The 18,086-nt window shown below is 44.6% G+C and overlaps 1 protein-coding gene across 1 annotated transcript in view; it reads left to right on the top strand.

The window, feature by feature from the left end:
• LOC147729390 (uncharacterized) overlaps positions 1 to 10,062 on the top strand; it is a 43,516-nt gene extending 33,454 nt beyond the window's left edge. Inside the window, exons 2-3 of the mRNA XM_086959693.1 lie at positions 4,459 to 4,530; positions 6,660 to 10,062. Of these exons, the coding sequence (XP_086815819.1) occupies positions 7,770 to 9,686 (1,917 nt within the window). The 5' untranslated portion in view covers positions 4,459 to 4,530; positions 6,660 to 7,769 and the 3' untranslated portion in view covers positions 9,687 to 10,062. The remainder of the gene's footprint in view (positions 1 to 4,458; positions 4,531 to 6,659) is intronic.
• Positions 10,063 to 18,086: the final 8,024 nt, after the last annotated feature.

The raw sequence follows: 18,086 nt of genomic DNA, 5'->3' as shown, positions 1-18,086 counted from the left end.
TCCACAGGTCCCTTCTTTGCAGGGACTGTGGATCGGGCTCTGAGAGGTCTGGGAGTCTGGTTCTTGTCGGGCTCTGGGCTCGGTCTCCGGCGGGAGGCGGCGGCGAAGCAGACGTCGAGTTGCTGGTTGGTACCTGTGTCCAGTCTTCTTCTTCGTGTAAAGTTGATTCAGGATGATCTGCTGTGCAATGGCACTGCTCCCACTCTTATTCCCAATCTGAGGGGTGGATCACCTACTAGGTCCCTCCTCTGGGAGGAACCAGGAAGGGGAGTGGTTACACCCCCTCTCCTTTGTCCAGCTCCTCGCCAGGACTGGGGCTGGAAAGCCCCAGAACCGGTTTGGGCTGGCTTATGCACAGGGACACCTTGTGTGCCCCAGGCATGTCTCAATCTATTCAGCCCTGTCCTACCCAATACACAAAACCCTGTCTGGGGTGGTGCTCGCACCTCCCCAGGCAGGAAACCCTTTGTCCAGGCCCTCCTCGCTGGAAGGACTCCCAGCAGCAGGAGGTCAGACATGTGTCTGTGGTGGCAGCATCTATTTTGTGATGCTGAGGCTCTGGTTAACTTTAACCGGGGTTAAGGCTACACACATGTCGTGTCCCTCTAGAAGGGTGGAATGCTATCCCCGTCGACAGAACTGTCGAGGGGATAGTATTCCAATTCGTATGACACCTTACTCGACATGTTTTGATAAAGCCAAACCAAAGATAGCATATAACCACGAGGATTATAATGCACTTAAGAGTATATGGTATGGCAATATCCCAGAACAGCTTAGGGAGTGGTTCCCGACAGCTGCAGACAGGCTCAGCTCACGCTAGAGCACCCTCTCACATATTTCCAAGCACTCTGCCTCCAGGATTGATGAGGCCTTCCATAGGAGTGGCTGATAGGAACATATGAGTCCAGTTTAGGGTTAGATATAGGGATACTATATCTAAGCAAGAGGTGATTACACCAACTTACCCCAGCTGAGTGATCAGCCAGTTGTGTCAAATATGGAGGCCAGGCCAGGGGTGGCACAATACATGCTGCAGCCCCTGGTAGGCCTTGGCTACACCTATGCCCTGGGTACCTATGGTACACTGTTACAGGGGCCTATAAGGTGAACCAATTCCAATTGTTTTATGCACCTAAGGTACATGGAGTCCATTTTAAGGAGAGAGCAATCGGCCTGGGGCCCTGAATAGCAGGATCCCAGGCCAACTAAGTCAAAATCCAGCTAAACACCAGGCAAAAAGTTTGGGGGTAACCATAGTCAGATATCCACCTTCCTACAGCAGGCGAAAGGACCGTGGGTACGTCCCGGAGCAGCTACGTAGCATTGTGGTGTGTGTCCGGGGTTAAGGGCGAGGAGAGTGGCGGCGTTATACGTTAAGCGAGTGGGGAAGGTATGGCGGGGACCAGGGGGTCTGGCACTGGGCGCGGTCCAGGCGCAGACGGGCGTAGACGGGCTTACCTTTGGCGCACCTTCGGCATGCATGGGGCGCGACCGCTGCGCGTGAACGCTGCGCGAAACACCATCTGTCATAAGTGGATAGTGGAGGGGGCGTGGGCAAGGGAGGAGCAGCTGGGAGGCGAGTGCGTGCTGGGGAGCCTCGCTACGAGGCACAACAAACAAAATGGCAGTGCTAAACAAACAAACAACCAACCAGGCAAGCAGTCAGAGCTACGATGCAATCAGGCAGTAATGTATTTAATTTACAGTCCAGCAATGCGAGCGCACAATAATTATTCTGCAAAGTTGATAATGCCAAGCAGTCACACTACGATACCCAGGCAGCAATCTGATTTGCTCAAGCAGCCAGAGCAAGCGCTACGATGTCCGGCCAGGGAGCGTGGGGGAGCGACCTCCTCTCACGAAGACAGAGAGGCCACTTCTTTAGAGAACCGGTGCCTGTCGAGACCTAAATTTATGTTCCTGTGCCTCTGCTGAATTGTCGCAAAGTTCCCCTGGTGCAAGGAATGATTTATATCGGAGGTGGTCCAGGGAAGTGTTGTTTTATAGATACTGCTGAGGCCCATGTTGTTATTGAGGCCCTGTTGAGTTGTTTTGGGGAACCCTGTTCACCAGCAAGGGCTTGTCATGCCTGATGCCCAGGGCTAATGGGTTTGTGCAGCTAGGCTGTGGGTGCTAAAGAGAGATCTGTGTTCTGCCTATTCCAATGTGCCTAATGTTTCCCGGGCCTATGGTGAATGTCCTGTCAACAGGTTTGATTGCAGATGTCCCTGCCTAGGGTTCCCATGTTACCTTTTATGCATAATGTGCTTTCATGCCTAATGTTTTATTTCCTGCTTTCACGCCTAGTGTTTCTTTCCCTCACATTGATATCGCTGATATTTCATGTCATGTGATAGCGCCTTGTCTTTATTTCAGCCCTGGAAACTAACGACTTACCTTTTTCTTGCTTTTCACATTTTCCCTGTAAATAATCCCCCTGGTATACTTTGCCCTGGCGCCCGAAGGTGCCCCATCGTGATTACTGTGTCTTACTTTTGCAGGTTGGAGACAATACATGAGTTATTCTTTTATATCCCAGCCGGTGTGGTGTCTCTTTTGTGGTGTGCCTGGGGTGTCGTCTGTGCGTACTGCTTGGATGCTTCACACATGTCCTCAGGAGTTTGGCCTGCCCGCTCTGCTCGATGCTACCCCCGTAGAATTGGCAACCCCATTTCTAACACACACACTCCTCAGTACAACCATACACGTGAAGCACAGGAGGGCACATACCTGTCATTGATAACATTTTTAAGCAAGGCATTCTAAAAGAGGAGATATGGAGCCCATGTAACTCTACTATCACAGGAATTAAATAAACAGGTAGAAAAAGGAGGATAGTAAAGGACCTGAGAAGAATACTATTGTTGTCCCATGTTGCTGTATTGTTTGGTAGAACATGCAAGATCCCAATGCCAATCTCTTGCTTTAAGGTGAAGAGTCATAATTTAATATTCATTTTGTAGGTGTGTTAAAAAATTACATTTAGTTGTGCTATGTTTTCATGAACATTCATTGGTTGTTGTCATTTTTACCTCATCATGAACCATGTCAATAATGTGTTCTCTCTGTCTAAAAACTACGTTTCACTCCTCCTACTGATTTTGTACGTAAGAACTTTTCCTTGATTTTGAACTATGCAGATTCTATGTCAGTTTGCTATTTGATATTATAGAAAAAGGTTTTCTTATTTATTAGCACACATTTGTTGTGGTGGTCTGTCTATTGACTTTACAGCTGGAGTTATATCTGAGTCTGGCTTTTGATATAATTTAGAGGTTAACTGTATGTGATCCTTATGCAAATATTATGATGATTATTTCTCTGACTAAGTAACCATTATTTTAAATCTTTAATATGACCCTACTGCTTGCTGTAACTCCAAAGCTAAATGCAAGTGCCTTTACCAAGGGAACGGTCCTTTAAAGGCAGTATTGCCTGTTACGGCTGACTATAAAGTCATTACACTGTTTGCCCCATTAGGGCAGAATGTGTGTCCCAGAGACCGAGGGGGTTGAAACACCTCTTTGTTTCACTGTTCTTGCTGTGAATGTTAAACAGTTAACAGTTGCATGCAGGACCACAGTGGTTAATTGTTAAACAGTCACAGCAATAGCTGTTAAAGGAGGCTGAAGTCAGACCTGGTTCTTCCTGGGCTCGGCTAAACTGCTTTTCATCATTCAGTTGAGCCGGGGAGATGCAGGAGATGAGCAGAACCCCCTTCTTCCTGCGAGCTATGGGAGGAGGAAGGGGGAGGCTCCTGAGTGCCCTGCTGCAGGCTCCATCTTCTGCCTTCTCCTGCCCAATCCATATATTTCAGAGACGCAGAGGCTGTGTATTAGGACATTGTAATGTTGAGAGCAGCGGGCCTATATCAGGTTGTATAGGCTGCTGCTGCTCCGTTGTCTCCAATGGAGGTCTAAACATTTCAATGTTCCAAGCTTTGTCTTGTGAAGGATTTTTTTATACTGACCCTCCGCATCATCCCTTCAGATAAGTTATAGATAAAAAGAACCAACACATTGATGCTTTGCTGCTTCCATTGCTCAGCATTCGAACTCTGCATCAGCTTGAACTTGAATTGCTGTTGCTCCGAGAGCATGGTTTGGACAGAATTATGCACAAGGACATTAACATACCTTTGCAAACCAGATTGTTTTGATTTGCAAGTTTCATGATCGGTAAATGGAACGATGGGGGTTATGAAGACATGGACTGGGTTGTTAGGGTTTGTTCTCTGAGACTGAGGGTGCACTCTATATTCACAGAGACCTTTTCCAGCAAAGGATCATGGCTCTTGAACCAAACATTTTATTTATTCATAACCAGAGTTGCTTCACAATGGCATCCAGACAACAAGAGATTCTTTTGTTTTGTAAGTTCAGGATGGTTATTTGTAAAATGTGATGAAGTGTGATAGTCGTCTGATGCAAAACCATGTCTTTACTTACTTTCAAGATATTCTGGGATGACCAGGCCGTGCAGCGTTGCTGCCACCCTCGGAAGAATAAAATATAATATAACTGTCAGGTAAGGATTCCTATAACTCTAAGCTTCCTTTTCCCCTGTTTCTTCTTTCTCTATTCCCTTTCTTGATCTCTGTTGTTTTTGTCTCTTCAGCTTCAACATTTTACACCCTCTCTGCACTATTCTTGTTGTTATCAAACTTCTGATAATCACCTGATGGATCCACATTCCCCCTGGTACATGTTGGGAGTGTAGTGCGGGTCCAATTCTTTTTAAGTCAGTTTTGCCCAGCAGTTCATTAACAATTGGCACATGTGTCTCCTCTTCCAGACCACATGATACCATCCTCCCTCTGTCTGTCTGTCTTTTAGCGTCTTTTCTCTCTGGATCTGACTTCCATCTCTTTGCATCCTGCCCTTTTCGGTCCTGTCTACTACAAGCAAAAGACACCCCCCTTTGAGACCCCCGAAGCTGCTTGGCTTATCACCTTTAATTCAGGTCCAATTCTATTAAAATAACGAGGCAGGCGCTGGAAACTGGAAGGCAAGAACGAGGTTTATTTCTCTAGAGGAGAGCACGTCTACCGCAGACACCGGAATGTCTCTCAGGGAGGTGTTCTAACTTCAACTCTTCAACAGGCTACTTTTATACAGTGTTTCAACAATACAATCTTTATGAGCGGTGTCACGTAAACTTGGTACCCCGCCCCAGACAAGATGCCATACATTTCGGACAAATTGGTTCGTACCCTCCCAATCATAAACAGTCAAACATATGATGTTTATCAGGCAGCTGGCCTTTGCCTCAGGGTCGGGAACATGTGAGACTGGTCAGGGTTTAACGTCCTTTAATGTTGATAGGAAAACAAGTTCCATTGTCCATCGGGAGGTGCATTCTTTGGGGTGCAATAAACCAGGTTTAGTGCGGGACCTTTTGGTATCTACAATCGTTGGTTACATGCAGAGGGATGGGGAGTAACAAGGAATGGAGAGGTTTGCAGCGGCAATAGAATGTCGTTCTTAAGCTAACATCAAACGTGGGCATGTCCGCTCAATTATGGCCCTTAGCAGACATACCACGTCGGTCAGAAGGTTATACAGATACTTGTGGAAGTGCAGGTGAAACAGGGGTGAACAACAGAACACAAAATGGTTGCGGTCGATCAAAATGGCTGCGGCCTATGTGTGCGTAGAAAAGGACCATCGGGCAAGATGGCGCAGGTAATGTTCACGATTATCGGCCCAGGTTTCACAGTACATGTGTGGACACACATGCACACAGGGCTTGCTTTAGGGTGGTGCGACCGGTGGAACTGCACCTGGTGCTGACCTTGGGGGCACTGTATTTAAACGTAACTTATGGGTACACAAGCATCTGCTGAAGAGTAGGCGTGGGCAGAATTTGAGTATTCGCGCTACGCGAAGCTTCGCGAAACGGTAAAAAATCTCAGCGAGCACGCAAAAGTTCAGCGAACACGCGGAATTGCTTGTTCCGCCTGTTCGCGTTGATTTGTTCCTGTTCGCGAATGCTGTTTGCGTGCTCGGGGAGAAATATCTTGCGAACACGCATTTTGAAAGCGCGAACAAGCTGAAAATTCTGCGAAACCGCGGATCGCAGAATTTTGGGCAATTCCGTGTTCTCCGCAGAACGCAAAATTACCCAAATTCCGCAAATTTCACGAGCGGAACGGAATTTACCACCCAGGCCTACTGCAGAGTTTCCTGTGCTGGACCCCTGTGGTGAGAGTGGAAGATAGCCTTTTTTCTCCTTCCTCTGTTTTGTGTTTTTCTTGTCTTGATCCTTTTTGGTTTCCTTTACTGTTGTCCTGTTCAATAAAATGTCCCTTCCTAGATCACTGGAAAAAGGAATAGATTAACAGTCTAGTTGGGCAGGGGAGTAAATAACATCCAGTAATTTATTACAAGAATTACAAATATCTCACTATGACGCCAGCCGTTGCCACTGAAATTGCAATTTGATAGTGGTGGCTGCTTCTGAGAATCTGTGTTTCTTTCTTAAATGTTTACATCTTTTGCTCTCACATCCTTGATTTCCAGTGATCCAGAGCTCCCGATCTACACTGTTTCACCACTATCAGAAATGCAACTCAAACTGATTTCTTTGTGCAAAGTATAAAGTCACAAATATTTTGTCTTTGTGTTCATTTACAATTTTTGACTCCATTTCTACAGGTGACAGAAGCATGAACAGAAAAAAGAAGGTTTAAATTTAGTGAAACACAACGAAAAGGATTATTTCAAGGAAAGTTAAAACATTCTCAAGCTCTAGAGAAGAAACACATTCTATGTGCCAGGAATGGTGAGGATGTTGGAGCGGAAGAAACTGGTGAATGTGAAAGTTGTCAAATCCTAAAGGAAAATGATCATAAATGTTTACCAAGTGTCAGTAACTGAGATTGAGGAGAACATTGGCCACAATTGATTCCCACGCAGTGCACTTGAGAAAACTCAGTGTTGTAAATTCTGTTTGTTGGTTTATGAGAAAGTCTTTGGAGACCCAACCCCTCCCCAACAGATCGGCATCCATGGACGTGTTGTGATGTGACAGAACCGTCAAAAAGACTAATATCCCCGGTTTACAAGCGCAAGCTTTTGACTGTGTCTCCTCTGATTGAGAGGAGTGAAAAGATTGTTTAAAAGAAACAAATTGTAAATGCTCTTTCTCAGATGTCGTTTCGGCAAAGATGTGGATTATCATTTATAATATAGGAAGATTTTCCCCCACCAACTCTGTCTCTTGGGTTGATCTGAGTAGTTTCAAAGTGTTCTGTAACATACAAAGTCGACCATGTGCCTGTCTTAGCCACTGAGCAAAAAAACATATAATGGCTCAGAAAGTATAAAGGGGGCCAGTGTTACGCTATTGATAATTCATAAACCACCCTGGTATGCCCTAATCACCTGTCATTACTTGTATGAACAAACATACCTACCAGGCAAACACTAAAGCCCAAAGACCTAATCAGTGCTTTTAAAACTCCTAAATCAAATGTGATAAACTAGAATCACTGAATGAGACTAATTAAAAAAGAGAAAATTCACCCGGGCGTAACTTGGAGAAAATTAATCCATGAGGGCATCTTAATAAATTCAAGGGGCTCCTCTGTGAAAGTTAATAAGACAAGTTAGGTAGGTGCCTTTAAAGGTAGGAAAATGATGTCCAGGAAAAAACTATAATTAGTTAAATACATATGTTAAGAAGAGCATCTGAAATGTATTTTAGAAGGTCATGCTGAGTTGTAACAAACAAGTACATGATCAGAAATCAAATTCAGTCTGAAGATGACAGGTATCCAGGAACAAACCCAACTTGGAGAAACAAACAACCCTAATAAGAGCAATGACTGTGGGAACAGCTTTAGTTATCAATCCCACCTCACTAAACATGAGAAAAGTAGCGCTGGACGAAAACCCTATCAGTGTCCTGAATGCCAGAAAGGCTTCAGTCGCAAATCCAGCCTTATGGTACATGAAGGAACCCACACTGGGCTTAAACCGTATCAGTGCTCTGAAGGCTGTAAAAGCTTCAGTACCAAATCCAATCTCACTTTACACGAACAAACTCACACTGGACAAAAACCGTATCAGTGCTCTGAATGCTCGAAAAGCTTCAGTCAGAAATCCAGCCTTACTGAACATGAGAGAGCCCACACTGGGTATAAACCGTATCAGTGCTCTAAATGCTCGAAAAGCTTCAGTCAGAAATCCAGCCTTACTGCACATGAGAGAACTCACACTGGGCAAAAACCGTATCAGTGCTCTGAATGCTGTAAAAGCTTCAGTAGCAAATCCAATCTGAATAAACATGAAAGAAACCACACTGGACAAAAACCTTATCAGTGCTCTGAATGCTGGAAAAACTTCAGTGATAAATGCAGTCTTACTGTACATGAGAGAACCCACACTGGACAAAAACCTTATCAGTGCTCTGAATGCTGTAAAAGCTTCAGTACCAAATCCAATCTCACTTTACATGAAAGAACTCACACTGGACAAAAACCGTATCAGTGCTCTGAATGCTCGAAAAGCTTCAGTCAGAAATCCAGCCTTACTGAACATGAGAGAGCCCACACTGGGTATAAACCGTATCAGTGCTCTGAATGCTCGAAAAGCTTCAGTCAGAAATCTAGCCTTACTGCACATGAGAGAACTCACACTGGGCAAAAACCGTATCAGTGCTCTGAATGCTGTAAAAGCTTCAGTAGCAAATCCAATCTGAATAAACATGAAAAAAGCCACACTGGACAAAAACCTTATCAGTGCTCTGAATGCTGGAAAAACTTCAGTGATAAATGCAGTCTTACTGTACATGAGAGAACCCACACTGGACAAAAACTTTATCAGTGCTCTGAATGCTGTAAAAGCTTCAGTACCAAATCCAAACTCACTTTACATGAAAGAACTCACACTAGACAAAAACCGTATCAGTGCTCTGAATGCTCGAAAAGCTTCAGTCAGAAATCCAGCCTTACTGAACATGAGAGAGCCCACACTGGGTATAAACCGTATCAGTGCTCTGAATGCTCGAAAAGCTTCAGTCAGAAATCCAGCCTTACTGCACATGAGAGAACCCACACTGGACAAAAACCTTATCAGTGCTCTGAATGCTGTAAAAGCTTCAGTACAAAATCCAATCTCACTTTACATGAAAGAACTCACACTGGACAAAAACCGTATCAGTGCTCTGAATGCTCGAAAAGCTTCAGTCAGAAATCCAGCCTTACTGAACATGAGAGAGTCCACACTGGGTATAAACCGTATCAGTGCTCTGAATGCCAAAACAGTTTCTATTACAAATCCAGTTTAACTGTACATCAGAGAATCCATACTGGCCTCAAACCGTATCAGTGCTCTGAATGCCAGAAAAGCTTCAGGCAGAAATCCAGCCTTACTGAACATGAGAGAGCCCACACTGGGTATAAACCGTATCAGTGCTCTGAATGCCAAAACAGTTTCTATTACAAATCCAGTTTAACTGTACATCAGAGAATCCATACTGGCCTCAAACCGTATCAGTGCTCTGAATGCCAGAAAAGCTTCAGGCAGAAATCCAGCCTTACTGCACATGAGAAAACCCACACTGGCCAGAAACCCTATCAGTGTTCTGAATCCCAGAAAAGCTTCAGTCATAAAATAACTTTCACTCACCATGAGGGAACTCACACTGGGAAAAAACCTGATCAGCTCTCTGAATGCTGAAAAAGTCGGAAATCTGGTCTCACTCAACCTGCGAGTACTTACCTGGAAAAAACCTCGTCATAGCTCTAAATGCCTGGGAAGGGTCTGCTGGAGATTCAGTTTCATTCAACATGAGAGAACCCACAACGAGAAAAAAAATGATCCGTGCTCTCAATGTGACAAAAACTTCAGTTGTAAATGTAACCTTTCTACGTAAGAGAGACACTGTGGGAGAATAAAAGGTGCTCACTGTCAACCCTGAGGAGGAGCTTTCAGCATCGCAAAACCTTTACATGAAGCAGCCACAGAGACTCCACTCCATTGATTGTTCTACAAACTCTACTGAGAACAGCGCACAGCGAGCAATGGAAATGCTTGAATTAAACTCATTCCTTTGTAACTATTTGTGGCCTCATTCCATTCAGTGTGTTTCATTCCCTGAGTGTTTATAAGCCATGGCTCTGACCCTCAAAGACCATTCGATCCTGAACTTTGAGGCCACGCCCCCAAGCATCTGGAATACACGTAACCTCAAACGGTTTCCAGCGTTAATGAGCCTCACCAGGGGGCTGCAGGAGGAGTCCCTGTGTCATAGGTCTCTATGGGACCAACATCTGTTCTATGCCACGTAGGGCTGATCACTGAGATAAACTCAAGGTGATGGAAGGACTGCTAGTTAATCTCAGCAACACCCCACCACATCATTCTCTAGTCTTTGTGCAACTACAGACGAGGCCAGCCATATGCAAACCGTTCTTGGCTTCACTGTAAATAGTCCTAATTACTTCTGTTCCGAGGGGACATGGCCTTGCATTACAAAGATCCACTTGAGTGACCGCTTTTTGCTACAAATGGAACCTGCTTCCCATCTGCTGAGGACAGTTTCACCAGCTTTACAATCTCATCAGATACACCCAAGAGAGTCTCACAGGTAATCAGGCCTATTCATAAACTACTATAGGACGACTAAAGTACAACAAAATGCGATTCACAAAGTATGTGCTGTCGTTCTGCCTCTCCTATCTTTTTCTTTGTGGAATTGCCTGCCTCGACTGCAGAGTTTCCGCACATGTTTATATACTTTTTGTAGTAAATGCGAGAGGGACAGAGTGGGAGTGGGTGTAAAATGGGAAATATGTATGAATAAAGGGGAGGGGCTAAGGGAGGAGCAAAGAGGGGTGTAGAGATGGACCCATTGCTATTTACAAACCACACCTCTAAAGTCACAACAGCCATGATGTACCTAAAACAGTTGTAAATGTACCCGAGCTTAGAGACCAACATCACACATGGTGATCCACTGGAACTGCAACACACTCCCATTAATAATTAGGGAGGTACAGACATAAATTAAAACGGCATTAAATTAAATATTTTGAACTAATTAAAAATCCAAACAAATGTCATTCAAGGCAAAAAATATCTAAAAAGAAAAAAATATTTAATTATTTTACAATGTTTTAATAACATTTGTTGAACACTAATATAACATTCATTTTTAGTTACGTATAATTACATGTGTTATAATTAGTGCCCAAAATCAAATTTCAGGTTGTTTCAGGCAATCAGGTGACACCACGTTGCAGAGATTTTCATATTGTCAATCCAAATAACAGACTAACATGTCCACCACTCAAATTAATTTCAATTTTCATTATACTAATTCACCACTAATCTTTAATGGGTTCTGTAGTAATGTGCTACTCTCCGAAAAAACGCTTTGATGCCTCGTGAGGGGTTATAAGCACTATATACATGCAATTACAATACAATACATTTATAAAATTAATAATAAATATTATAAATGTTCATTTAGGTGGGACATCTTTAATTAAACCTTAATACAAATATATCTTCTATATATTCAACTTGGGTGGAGATTTCCCTGTGTAAAAAATATAAAGAATATTTAAATTGTTTATTACACAACAAATGTAAATGTTATAAACTTTAAATATAGAACATATTAAAAAATGCTACAATATTAACTCACAGTTTACTTGGAGATTTAATTGATTTTAAATGTAAAAAAAAGTTTTTCTTACAGATCTGTTCCAAAAATCCCAACAAGCTAAAATCATCTGATTTTCTTATTATGTACTCCGAATTACGGATTTGCCTTATTCACCTCTATTCGGCGGGGTACATCCTTAAAAAATCATGTATAGAATTAATTAAAAGTATTTTTTAATAGTTGCAATCACCGTTCCCTCTAGGGCGCGCGCGCGCGCACCGGTCCTGACCTCAGTGCGCACCACCTCGCGTGGAGCGCGCACACAGTCAGGACGTCGGGCCGCCGGCCGCTATGGAAGAAGCGAGCAGCACGAATGCGGCGGAGCGGTCGTGAGGAGTGCAGGTAAAGAGGCGGGGGGCCTGGTGGAGCTTGTGTGCTGTGAGGACGCCGGGCAGACTCTGACCTTTTGTTTAAGTATTGCTGTTAATCAGAGCCCTTGAAGGGGCTCTGATTAACAGCAATACTTAAACAAAAGGCCAGAGTCTGCACCGCGCTTTACTAACAAAAGCATAGACAGTTTCTGCTCTCTGTGGCAACTTATGGGAAAAGCAAGTTATTCCTTAAAACGAAAGAATGAATCATTAATATAGCGCACACTGCATACAAAGGGCCCTCAACGCTAGTCTGATTTGTGGCTCTACAGTAAAGTACTGCTTCTTAAGTACTGATTAAACACTGCAGATGAAGGCAAGAGTCACCTGAGGACAATTGTGGCACAGAAGTGACCTTGAGCTGGAAAAGTGGGGATTAAAGACAAGACTACATATAACCGCAAAGAAGGACCCTGTGTTGGAGGCAAGTTGTGACAGTGTCCCTCTTAACCCCTTCCACACGGGGCTAATTCCCCAAAAGTGTGGGTGGGTGAGGGGGGCCGCGGGCAGCATCGCGGTGCTCGTGACGAGCCCAGCTCGTCATGCTGCACAGTGGAGCTGTGCTCATGATGAGCTGAGCTCGTCATGACTCCGCCCACTCCCATGGAACGCCCGCACAGGAGGGGAATTAGCCCGCGTCGGCGTTCCGCAGCAGTTATGACGAGCTCAGCTCATCATGAGCACATGCCACTGTTCCTCAAGATGAGCTGAGCTCGTCATAAGCGTCGAAGGGGTTAAATCATATTAAGAGGTCAGTGTGAGAGCACAGGAGGGGCAGTGGGTCCACTCTCATGACATGTCTGCAAAGCCAGACCGTAAACAATTGTAGATGTTTGAAAATGACTTTGATGCTGACTGAGGGAACCCCATGGACATAGGGTTACAATTAAGGGGTGCCTTCGACGTATCTCCTCAGCTCTTTCCATAGGCAATTAAAAGGAGGAGTTTATTCCTAAACAATAACATGACAAGATGTGAAACTTTCTACAGCTCAAGTAAGTATTGTTTAGTGGCTGGATGATGGACCAGGAGCAGAGGGACCCCCTGTTTATGATGCAGGACCTGGTTTTTGGGCTGACAGATTGTGGCCTCTTTATAGACAAATATTGTTCCTGAGTCTTGGAAAGGGGTGATCCCCCCCACTGAAAAATCATAATCTGGCCCCACCCGCGAACCATCAACTTATCGCATTGCTAGAAGCAAAGGCTAGAACTGTGCAAACATTCTGATAAAAGAAGCAGGAGTGAGGAGAATGAAAGCCAGCCGGTCACCTCCATGGAGTGAGGAGAATGAAAGCCCGCCGGTCACCTCCATGGAGTGAGGAGAATGAAAGCCAGCCGGCTGGTCACCTCCATGGAGTGAGGAGAATGAAAGCCAGCCGGTCACCTCCATGGAGTGAGGAGAGGAGTGAGGAGAATGGAAGCCAGCCGGTCACCTCCATGGAGTGAGGAGAATGGAGCCAGCCAGCCGGTCACCTCTATAGAGTGAGGAGAATGGAAGCCAGCTTGTCACCTCTATAGAGTGAGGTGAATGGAAGCCAGCCGGTCACCTCCATGAAGTGAGGAGAATGGAATCCAGCTGGTCACCTCCATGGAGTGAGGAGAATGGAAGCCAGCTGGTCACCTCCTCCTCCATGGAGTGAGGAGAATGAAAGCCAGCCGGTCACCTCCATGGAGTGAGGAGAATGAAAGCCAGCCGGTCACCTCCATGGAGTGAGGAGAATGGAAGCCAGCCGGTCACCTCTATAGAGTGAGGAGAATGGAAGCCAGCTGGTCACCTCCATGGAGTGAGGAGAATGGAAGCCAGCCAGTCACCTCCATGGAGTGAGGAGAATGAAAGCCAGCCGGTCACCTACATGGAGTGAGGAGAATGGAAGCCAGCCGGTCACCTCCATGGAGTGAGGAGATTGGAAGCCAGCTGGTCACCTCCATGGAGTGAGGAGAATGGAAGCCAGCTGGTCACCTCCTCCTCCATGGAGTGAGGAAAATGAAAGCCAGCCGGTCACCTCCATGGAGTGAAGAGAATGAAAGCCAGCCGGTCACCTTCACACAAACCATCTCACGACCGAACAGGGATACCTCTGGCCACACCCTCACCTCGCCGATGCTCGCTCAACTGTCTTAAAGTGATCTGTCTGCTTGCTGTTTGAGAGGGTAATTAGACTGGAACAGGTTCACTACCTCACATGACACTTTCCTGTTCAAGTCTAAAGTGGGGGTGTATTTTGCGGGAAGCATATTGCCAAAACACAATGGTGCATGGAGGGGTGTGCCTCGATAGGGTTGACACCTTCCGATATTTGGGCCTCTGACATGAGAGCGGAAGGGACACAAATGCCACTCATTTTTCTTTTTCTTTATTTAACTAGAGATTTTATTAACACCAGGAGGTTAATGTAGTCCCACAAAATTAATTACATACAATACATTACATACAATACAGTTCAAGTAGCATACATATGTATATATACGGTTTTACCTACTGGCGGTCGTCAGTCGGTAGTTATTGTGAGGACCAAGTTTCCATAGGAAGAGCATTTTTTGTTTTGCGTATGCCTTTGGCGTCGTTTGATGAATCTTCATGAAATTTTCCAAACTAATTATTTGTTCATATCAGCTCCTATGGTGAAAGCGTGGGGGTTATTAGTCAAGGGTGAGCCGAGATAAAAGGGGTCCCAAAATGTGTTTTCTCCATGCAGTTTCTTTAGGAAACGTTAGACAAGGCTACAGGTTGAACGGGTGAACGGAATTACCCCAGATTTGGTAGGGAGAAAGATCTTGGTCTAGAAAGCACGGTTTTGTTTATTTGGTGTAAATCTGTTCAGTAGTTTTGGAGAAATATCGGAACTTACAGATATCGATATTTGGGAATTCTGCCATCTGATTGGCTTCACAGCTGCTTGCACCGCAGATAATTGACACCGCTCTCTCCTGTGTAAAATTGCCATTCCATGATACAAAACCTTACCAGAGTGATCATTTATTCCAACCTTCTTCATGTAAACTATTGCTTTAACTGAGCAGATGGTGTCTGGTACTGAGTACCTGCACTGCTTTAATTTAAAAGAAAGAGCATCTGCACTTCTCTGCACTGCTGTAATACATTTAATGTGAGAAGCAGCACTCAGGAGGAGCCAATAGGTACTATAGATAATAAGTAGCAGCACTTTTTCTTTGTTTCCATTTAAAATACCGCCTATAACATTTCATAGGTGTACGTCACCCCTCCAACCGCATACATCACTCTATCAGCACTGATTGCTACCTTCTTTTGGACAAGCCACTTACAAACTTTGGGTCCACAGGGTTCCGCTGGATTGCCAATCGCCTGAACTGGTGCTGGTGTTCCGCTGATAGCAGCTGGTGCTGGGCCTCTCTTGACTTTGGAGGCTCAGGGCTGCATTACACCGTTGACAGTCTGCAGAATATTTTGAAAATAGTTTCAATTTTCAAGTTTATTTTATTTTGCATAGTAATTTAAAACCATTACAACATTTGCTTAACAAAATATTAAAATGATTGTTGTACAATGATAAAACCTTAATACTGGGACCAAAATTACTATACAAAGAAAGTCGGCTATGCAGGCGATGGCAAGGTTCATCTGTTCGCAAGATAAAGTGCAGTGCATTTGCTGTTTTTAGCGGGTACTGGGTGTAGGCGTGTTAAGGTGCCCTATAGAATTTATTGTTCTTGTTGTTAGTTGTTGCTCAAAAATTGTTGATCTAGAAAAGTGCTGATGCTCTATCCTTTGAGGGAAACCAGTCCCGGATTATAACTTAGTTGCACCACTAGGGCTTCTTACTTGTGTGGCTTATTTATATGGCTATTCCAATATTAAGTGTTTTTTGTTCAGCCAGTTTTGGTACTTTCCAGCGATGTCTGCAGAAATCTCCTTGCTTGGCTTGGCAAGTATCCCTGTGCTGGATTTCATGCCACAGCAGTTGGTTCAGCGTATTTGGAGTGGCGTTTCTGATTTCGTGCCAACAGATAACATAAGACCCTTTTGAAAATAATACAGCATAGACTCGTCTGGATGGATACAAGGACCCCACCATTCCCGCAACATACATGAAGAATAATTGTTGTTGTTGTTGTATGACTTTATTTGTTATAAAAATATCATAAAAGTATAAACAGACCATGTCCATCAAATAAGACAATCCAGTGATAAAAAGGAACAGTATCTCATTGTCATACAATAGCTCGATAAAACACAATCGAAATAATAAAAACAAGTTATACAAAATGTAAAAATAGCATAAAATCTATACAGATTAAAAACAATTCATATAACATAGAATCCATACATCAAGGGCAGACCTTACTATTGATCCTGATTTTTAATGGCATTAGCCTTCAATAGCTTACTTCTGGTTAACCAGGTGCAGCCCAGAAATTTCGCTGTCCCACAGATTGTACTAGGGGAGAATGTATCGGATTTTAAAATGCGCAACACCTCTCTATAGTTCCTTGCCCCCAGGTTGGTACATACAGGTTTGAGCCATTTTCTTCTCGGGAGTTTGTAAGCAGGACAGGCAAAAAAAAAGTGTGGAATAGATTCTGTGGGAGAAGCACAGCCGGGGCACTTATTACCTTCGCATCACAAGTATTCCACCCTACCGTAAAGTCATTGAGTGGGAGTGTTCCATGCCTCAACTTCAGGTACAGTGCCCTATCTCTCGGGGATTCGATGAAATCGAGAAAGGGCTCCAGTTTAGCGGTGGGCGGAATTGCTTTGTCAAAGTGCCCCGCTTGGATTTTGTAGTGGCTTCTGTTATGACCCACTCCCAATCAGCTTTCTGGAGAATAATTTATTTACATTAAAGGCCCGCAAAGATGGAATCTCTGCCTAGGGGCCAGGGCTGATGAGACAGCAGGGGGGCACAGCAGGACTTAAAAACACTCCTGCATGGTGCCAGTGTGAGCGTAAACTCCTGCAGAGCAGCACTGAGAGGTTGCTCATGGACTGGAGGCTCTGTCAGAAGAACTCAAAATAATTATTCAAAATCTAGTCAGTGCTTTAAATCAGTAAATAAATCAATCAAGGGACATGTGAATGGACCCTAACCCACAGCGGCACCAACCTGAGCCTGGAGAGCGGTGAGCAGAGCTACAGGCTCCGAATTTGTCGGGCTATTAGTTTTAAATACCTCAGTGAGCCACGCAGCCGCCTCTCCTTGATGACAGTCTGTGACCTCTCTTCTCGGAACAGGTCAGGTCGCAGGACGGCATGATGAGGCACCTTGAACAATTGGGCACAGGCAGCCGCGCAAGCAGTGACTGCCACTTATACTACACAAACAATTCATAACTGCCGCCCGCTCGTACCGCGTCCCCTCCCGCCTCTGGAGTAACTTAACTTCCTGTCTCCCCCTCAAGAGATAGACACACTGTTGCAGTCCTTACACCATGTCACGAAAACGCAGCCGCCGCAGTAGTGAATCCAACAGCCTGCTAACACTCGGCAGCGCATCATGACTTCTGCGCAGTGTGTAGAGTGGTACAGTTCAGCCCATGTCTGTCCAGTGCTTTATTTGGGCCAGCTCTGCCACAGATGCGCCACCCTGGCCAGCTCGTGGCCTGCGTTCCTGCTGCATCCTCAAATGACTGCTACTTTAACATAATGTACTATAGCCCGGTGATCATGAGGAAGAAGCGGCAGCGCTATGATGCGTGACTTTGCATTTTAGTGCGGTGATGCGGATCTCCGCACTAAAATGCGTTAGTCTAACGCCTGATGTGCGACACTTGGCAGGGCTGGACCTATGCTACATTTTATTTGATCCGCTGTTTAAAACTCCCTGGTATTTTCCTCTGTTTACTTTCCTATGTACCACGCTGTGGATTTTAAAACCTGCAAATAAATTATTTAAAAAATAAATAAGCTCCCCAGTTTAATTGCAAAACTGACCAATATGCTCATATATTCATTGAAATACAGATATATTCTTTGAAATACAGACTGCCACTTCAGTTGTCACCTTTCTGTAATCACTCAACTTTGCCGCCACTTCAACAAGCCTGAAATACCTTT

The sequence above is a fragment of the Lissotriton vulgaris genome, chromosome 2_2 (assembly GCF_964263255.1).
Source record: "Lissotriton vulgaris chromosome 2_2, aLisVul1.2, whole genome shotgun sequence".
Lineage (NCBI taxonomy): Eukaryota > Metazoa > Chordata > Amphibia > Caudata > Salamandridae > Lissotriton > Lissotriton vulgaris.
The sequence above is the reverse complement of the archived record's forward strand: the minus strand, read 5'-3'. Positions and strand labels throughout refer to the sequence as shown.